Source organism: Meleagris gallopavo, chromosome 1 (assembly GCF_000146605.3).
Source record: "Meleagris gallopavo isolate NT-WF06-2002-E0010 breed Aviagen turkey brand Nicholas breeding stock chromosome 1, Turkey_5.1, whole genome shotgun sequence".
In the NCBI taxonomy this organism is placed as follows: Eukaryota; Metazoa; Chordata; class Aves; order Galliformes; family Phasianidae; genus Meleagris; species Meleagris gallopavo.
This window is the reverse complement of record NC_015011.2, coordinates 114599962-114607553: the sequence shown is the minus strand read 5'-3', so window position 1 is coordinate 114607553 and position 7592 is coordinate 114599962. Positions and strand designations below refer to the sequence as shown.

The 7592-nt window shown below is 40.8% G+C and overlaps 1 protein-coding gene across 1 annotated transcript in view; it reads right to left on the bottom strand.

Moving 5' to 3' along the window:
• Window positions 1–7575, bottom strand: part of RBBP7 (RB binding protein 7, chromatin remodeling factor) — an 8068-nt gene extending 493 nt beyond the window's left edge. Inside the window, exons 1-11 of the mRNA XM_010725474.3 lie at window positions 7432–7575; window positions 7162–7306; window positions 4833–4975; window positions 4184–4357; window positions 3775–3890; window positions 3143–3303; window positions 2594–2720; window positions 2426–2503; window positions 1850–1926; window positions 1371–1428; window positions 462–572 (exon numbers count right to left, since the gene is read on the bottom strand). Coding sequence (XP_010723776.1) covers window positions 462–572; window positions 1371–1428; window positions 1850–1926; window positions 2426–2503; window positions 2594–2720; window positions 3143–3303; window positions 3775–3890; window positions 4184–4357; window positions 4833–4975; window positions 7162–7306; window positions 7432–7447 — 1206 coding nt within the window. The 5' untranslated portion in view covers window positions 7448–7575. The remainder of the gene's footprint in view (window positions 1–461; window positions 573–1370; window positions 1429–1849; window positions 1927–2425; window positions 2504–2593; window positions 2721–3142; window positions 3304–3774; window positions 3891–4183; window positions 4358–4832; window positions 4976–7161; window positions 7307–7431) is intronic.
• Between the last annotated feature and the right edge of the window lie 17 nt (window positions 7576–7592).

Genomic DNA, 7592 nt, shown 5'->3' with positions numbered 1-7592 from the left:
CACACACACACACACACACACACACAGTAATGCAGCCAAACTCAGGAACGTGCACACAGTGGTTACAATCCAGCATTTGTTCTTATCCTTCATTTAGATAAATCTTAACCACTGAATTCCTTAACATGAGCATATTGTTTTCTGGGCATATTCCAACTTCAGCCCAAGCACACAAATCAAGTTGAAGAACAAGTATTAAAACTGAAAGAGTGATCTCTGACACCAATTTAAGGCTGTTTAGCTTTTTCCTCAATTAAAAATAGGATTTATGCTATTGTAAAGCATTTTCTTAAATATTTATGGGAGTTTGCTCGATTATCTTGTAATTTAAATAATATGAACTAACTGGAGAGTTGCTTTCAGTCACTGAAGATGCAAGCTGTCCTAGGGAGAACAAGCCATTCCAGTTTCACTTATGTGACAAGCTTCAGAAGAAACTCTTGAGTTGTTTTGACACTCACCATTTGCCATATCTGCATTATGTTGTCCTCTGATACAGAACAGATGACCCAAGGCTCATTAGGATTCCAGCTGAAGTCTGAAATTTTGGCAGTGTGTCCTCCATGAATAAACTGTTAAAAAACAGCAACCAAAAAAAAAAAACACCATACAACAAAGAACAGAAGCTTCTGTAAGTCATTTTGTCTCTGTTAAAAACCTGCGATCAGCCTAACAAATTTATCTTGGGAATAACTAATAACTACAGAAGCAAAAAGGTCGCTACTAGAGATTCACAATACAGATGCAAAGAAGATAAGACGTTCGATTCATCACATACAGACATGGAAGCAATCTCTGAGACAGCACTGAAAACAACAGTTTGTATTTACTAACAGCAATAACCAAGTGACATCCTTGAAACTGTGCTCCTTCATGAAAGGTTGGGTTACATAAGCCTGTCACATTTTATATCCATTTTCTCATCTAATCACATGAGCACACATAGAGTTTACAAATGAAACTGAGAAAACAAGCTGTAAACATTTTTAGCTTATTTCCTGAGGAAATCGAACAAAACCTAAGCTTCAGACTTTCTACACCAGTAAGGTTCTGAACCTACATAGGACCTCTTCTGTCTAAGAGACACAATCAGAGGCGGTGGCTTGACATGCTTCTAGTTATAGATGAGTGCTGACAGGCACGTGGCCAAACTCTTAAGTGTGGTTAAAAATGAAGATGTGTAAATCATGTCTAGTACACCTTTGAAAAACTGCTGTCTTTAGAACTGAGTAGAGGAAGCCTATTGCAAGTTAGAACCATGGATCAAAAGCGAGGTAAGAATTGCTGCCCTTTTTAGAGCACAGTCATAAGGCATCATATTGCCATACAGGTTGCCCTGCCAGCAGACTGTAACCAGGAGAAAAGCATACCAGGAGTTCAGGAGGCCCATCTTCTGCATCCTCTGCAGACTGCTCTTCTCCAATTTTACTGTAAGAAAGTAGTTTATACCTTTTATTAACAAGCAAAATTCCAAACCCTGTCAATTTAAGTTATCAGCTCCTAGCCTTTGTTTCAAGAATTTGCTAATGCTTTTGGTTTCCCTCACTGTCGAAAAAATTACAAGCCTCAAGTATAAAACATCATTTGCATTATCACAACTGAAATAAAATCTAACTTGTGAAGCTCACTGAGGCAAAAATCAATAATTACTAAACACAGCAAAAAACTTTGTCTGCAATAATATCTCACAGGAAAGTAACATTAGAAATATTGTGCTGCTTCTACTGTATAACTAAATGACCGGGTCTGAGCTAAGCAAGAAAGGCTGGAGAACTGTACAAATAAGGCAAATCTGCAGCTGCTTCTTCAGCATATATGTCCACAATAAATGAAAAGAATTATTCTTCACCTTAGATCCCACACATTAAGCCGACGGTCAGTACCACTTGAAGCAAGGATTGTTTCATTATGAGGAGACCAGTGAACCTATGAAAGAAAACAATTTGACTGGAGCACAACTACTCATTTCTAAGGCATACATTGAATAACTGTCCCCTGACCAGCAGCTCTCAACAACGACACTGAATAAATTAGTTTATTCCAGCACAACAGCCACCCTATAACTCAAACTCTTGCTCTAAAGTCATACGACTTCTCAAACTAAGATATCATGAATGTAATTGCCTGTCGCTTGGACACTACTCAAAAGGCTGAGCTCGCAATATTAGATACGAACTCAAGTTCTCCTCACTGTAAGATGTTTTAGGGACAACTTCTAGAGCAGGCTCCCAGTATCTTTTTAGCAGTAAGTTGTCAAGAGTGGAAAGAAACTATGCAGTACTATCCCTTATTAATGGAACCACAATTCAATACCTCTTTTAACAGAAGTATCTGTCGTGGTTAGTCACCATACAAAACCCACACGTTCTTGCCCAAGTCACTACTCATCTAGTTTTCGTTACAGCTTATGTGAAAAGTTTCCCACCTGAAAAATTTCATCCTTATGAGACTCAAAAGAATGAAGTTTCAATTTTAAGTTTCGAAGATCCCATAAGGCAACTGTCTGGGAGAAGAAAAAGACTTTATTACTATAATGGCTTTAGAGTTATCGTTTAAGAATATGTGCAAAGTTAAGGTAAACACAAGTAAGAACCTTGTCAGCCGAACCAGTTGCTAAAATGAACTCGCTGTATGGATTGAAGGACAGACAGTTGACCTCAGCTGTATGAGCATCTACAGAATGACTTGGCTTGGATGTAGTATTAGATCTCGTGTCCCAGCTGTTGCAATGAAGGGTTCGGGGGAAGAGGGAGGAGAAAGTGGAAGAGAACAAGCATGAGTTTTAATGGGAGATTATTAACTACAGTACATGCTCAGAAACCATTGTATTACTACAAATTACCACTAAAAACTACAGTTTTTAATTGCAAATCCTCCTAGGGCTTTTGTCTACTCTACATAAGCAGTTTATATCGAGAACCTGATGTACACATTAATTACAATTTACTTTCACATGATGAGAACACATTATATGATGTGCAGATTTCAGAGCTTCTGCAGCATTATTAAAACTGATTGCACTAGAAAGCTATATTAGACTGTCCCAGAATTCATGCATTTCTTAACAACATTACAAGTGCTTTGGACTGGTCCACTGACAGCACACGGCAGCACCATCCATCAAGCACTTCTCTTAACTTACATCATAAGCTTCTGATCATCAGCCACAGATCCAAACAGAGACTCATGAAGCAGATGCCATGCCACGTCTTCTACTACCGCAGAGTGCCCAGTAAAGATCGCTTTTGCATCAACAATTTTGCCTTCTTTTGGTGCAGCGCTTATATCCCATAAACACACAGTCTGTAAATAAGGATCGTGGTCTATTCTAAGTGATAAGTCACTGAGTTATTAACGAATTTGCAGAAAACTCAAGGCCCAAAAATTATTCTAAAGTCATGATAGCAATTTACAAAAAAACATTCCTATTCCAGTACATTGTGTTTCACTTATAAAGCTCAACAAAATCTGTTGGCTATTAGTTCAGCTGATCATTGGCATCTTTAATATATTGCCTCGAACCCAAGCCAGTTTCAAGGGTACTCCAATTTCTTCCAGCAGTGAGAACATTCTGTTCTTACTTCACCCAGAACATTACAAAGAACTGGTTGCCAATTACAGGCCAAAGTCAACCAACATAATATTCTGTAATACAACATGTTAGAGCTTCTCCACATAAAAATATAAAGCTACGCTCATTCTGTTCTTCCCTGTCTATTGCCACCTTTTTTTTTTTTTTTAAAGGAGAAAAAACCAAAAGGATGTGTTTTTTACATGATCATCTGATGCACTGAGAAGATGTCCTTTCAAATTTGAGTTCCATGACAAACCATAGCCTTCTTTCTGGTGCCCTCTTAATCTAAGATCTGGATTACACTCTCCACTTGGGTCTGAAAGAAAACAAATTCCTCTCATTTATCTTCATCTTGCACATCATCCATAAGAACACCTTTATTACTTAAGAACTTTGTTTCTGTTGCAACAATCACATTTTACACAACAGTTTTCTAGTAGAGTGCTGCTTCTGTGGAGACTAATTATTGCTTAAGCACGACCAGTTAAAGACAGTGAAGATCTCTGCCTCCTTATCCAGTGTCCATTACCTATGTTCCCAGTTACGACTAAATACAAGTTTAACCCAGCAACAGAAGCATTTTGCTCAGCTTCAAACAGTCTGACCCACCTGGTTTTGAAGGATGTTTAGTGTAGTCGAATACCAACACGTCAGCAGAAGGAGTTTTAGTAGCAATGATGCATGGGTTCTGTGGCATATAACGAGCGCGATTCACTTCGCCTTCATGGTTAATTTTAATCTCAGTTTCAATTTTGCCAGTCACAGATCCAAACCCACCAAATTCTGCATTTGACAGAAAAGGATCAGTTGATAATCCACTTACAACAGTTGATATTAAACAGCATTTTGTGTTTTTCCCCCACTCCAAGAAACCATAGTAAGCATCTTAAAATAACAATACAATAAAGCCTATGACAGTTAAGAATCACATGGCACAATATTAACACTTTAAGTATGCTGAATCATTTATCAAACTCCTTCAGAGCTCTAATCCCTATCTGAGATAGGTGTATATCAGCTTTCATCACAACAGATCTGGCAGAAAGGCTAAGTGGAATTTCATACCATAATGTTACTTGAAACTTGTAATGTTGGAAGAACAACTTTTTTGAGTTGCTACTAGCTGGAATCCAAAAATATGGATATGGAATTAGTGTGAACTGGTAAGCCAGTTTTTAATAAGGTCACAGTACCATTAGACAGAATGCTTACTAACACTACAGCTAACACACAACTGAAGAACGCATGCATTGCCCACCTCCTTTCTCACTGTCATGCTGGGAGGTATCAAACTGATCATCATTGGGTATCTGGACTCTTGCAACAACCAGGTGGTTCTGTTCATCAGAGGTGTGTGTTCCTAAAACCAGCCAGTGCAGAGCATAATCCTTTCCCTCAGGCCTGTTTAGAATCATAAAATTAATGCAATAAAAAGCATGCTCAGTTCTAGAAGTTTGATAGCTAGCAACAATAGATCCAAACTTCTTAAGGGTGTGGAAAAAAAAAGAAGACAAGCTTAAGAGATCTTTTATCACAAGAGACTTGTGCAATAGAGTGAACCCGACTCTAACATATGCAATCCAGTGATACAACCAGCAAGGCTAGAGTGACAATAAAAGCCAATAAACACTGCCATTACGGCTTGAATCCAACAATTAAAGTTTGCTTTACAGTAGCTACAGAGTGATACTAATACCTACTTAAATCTTTAATCCTCCTAGCAGTTGCACGATATTGATTTTAAAAAGCAATCAACACTATGTGCTGTACTACTAAGAAAAACTGCAGCCTTCTCTTAAAGTATTCAGAAGGTCGTTTTAAAACTCTGCACAAATCCTACCTAACTAGAATCAAATTCCTCTTCTGGCAGTTAAACACAATATTTAGTAATAAGTAAAAGGCTGAAGGAGCAGTGTAATTCATCTCTGAAAGGATAAAATTTGAACAGTCAAAAACACACAGCTTCTGCATTCTATAAAGCAAGAAAGAAAAAAAAAAACAACCAACAACCAAAAACTACTAAGGTTATCAGAGTCCAAGCAAGCAGGTATGACTGGGGCAATCATAAATCACTGTAGGTATTATTTACTCCACTTCCAAGGCATCATCACACATTTTGAGGGTGAAAGACAACATACACACAACGCACACACACTTACTTGCATCAGGAACAGGTGTCCCATCATGCCAGGTGTCATACAAAGAGACTGTCCTTGCCTTAAATGGCTTACAGATTTTGACACTCGATAACTGGAAATACCAGGTTCTAAACTGAACATTAAGTCAATCTGCAAAATATGAGGCAAGCAGAAGTGTTCCTCACAAGGGCTCCACACCCTCAAGCCCCCACTCCATTTTTCTCTGTGCCATCATTAGCTAGTCCACATCTCTCAACACCCTTCCCAAACAGCCTAGTATACAACTGATTATCTGAGAAAAGTAACCACCCTGGGATTACTGCATGAACTCAGTGTGTAATATACCTTAAAATCTAGCTGTATCCAGCTCACAACAACACAGGGGAAGTGGTTCTTATCCATTATCTTGATGGAGTCCTGAATGGTTACTCTGACCATTTAGAGTCTATACTTGCTGACACATGAACAGAATGCAGGTCCATCTCCAAAATTCTCTAAGGAATGGACTAGTGAGCATACTCTTCCAAAGACAGGTGGAAGAATGGGAAGATCAAAATATCTGAAGCTGAGGGTGAGCCAGGGACAAACCAGGACGTTAAGTGTCACTCTTACGAGAACAATATCCCTTTAAGTTCAATCTTGTAACAAAAGAATATAGATACAGACAAGACAGCTTCCATAGAACGGCAATTTGTAGCACACATCAAGAAAAACAGTATTCAAGAAGAAGTTACTGTAGCACATTTCTTTTTCTGATAAGAATTCACTAGAGAAGACAGTAAGAACAAGTGCATTAGAACACGTTTCAATACAATGCCAAAGATTTCTCTCCTCACGCCTCAAGCCAACATGGAGTGTTTCTTCTCAAAACTCCTGCATACCCGAAGGTTTTGGAGTGCTGTAGGTGAAACAAACTGTCACACACTTACAAAGGGGAGATCCAGGATTGTTTAGTCTGAAGTAGGCTCAGGGGAGACCTTACTGAGTTGCAACACTTGAAAGGAGATAATGGTGAGGTGGGGGTTGGCCTCTTCTCCCAAATAACAGCAGTTGGATGAGAGGGAATGGCCTCAGGTTGCACCCGGGAGATCAGGTTGGGTATTAGGAAACATTTCTTCTCAGAAAGAGTGGTGAGGCAATGGCACAGGCTGCCCAGGGAGTCACTGTCCCTGGAGGTTTTCGAGAACCATGTGAGGGACGTGGTTAGTGGGCACGGTGAGATGGGTGGTTGGACTAGGTGATCTTACTGGACTTTTCCAACCTTAATGATTCTGTGATTCTAAGGCAAGTCAATGCAACCTCGGGTGCTTTGAGTGACTTTGCCAAGGTGGTTAATTGAGACAGATGGAGCAGAACGAACCAGGTTAGCAGAAGGAGCTATCACAGCACGCAGTCAGGCACAGGAGATGTTGCCCACTGCTACCTTCCAGGACTGCATCACTCCCTCACCTGGTCACATCAGGCAGCCACTGCACGGTGAGGCTGGGCCACTCCAGCGCATGTGTCATCACCAGGTCGTACAAGAAGGGGGTGTTCTTCTTCCAGATCTTGTACTCCTCACTGATGACGCGCTCCTCCACCGTGTCCTCCAGCACTGGGGGAAGAGTCGGGGTCAGGGCTCGGAGCGGCGTCCCAGAGCACCCTAAGGGAGGGAAGGAGGGAAGCCCTCCTCTCCACACAGGTAGCCCGACCGAGAAGAGACGGGAGGGAGCCTCCTACCTTCCTTACTCGCCATTTCAGACGCACAGACGAAGCGAAGAGACGGCAACAAACGAGCACAGCAGGTAACGGCGCCCGGGGCCGCTGCAATCCTCCCGCCGCGCGCCAGCTCGCCGAGTTCCAACTCGCGCCGCGGCGCATGCGCGGCGGCCACTGGGCGC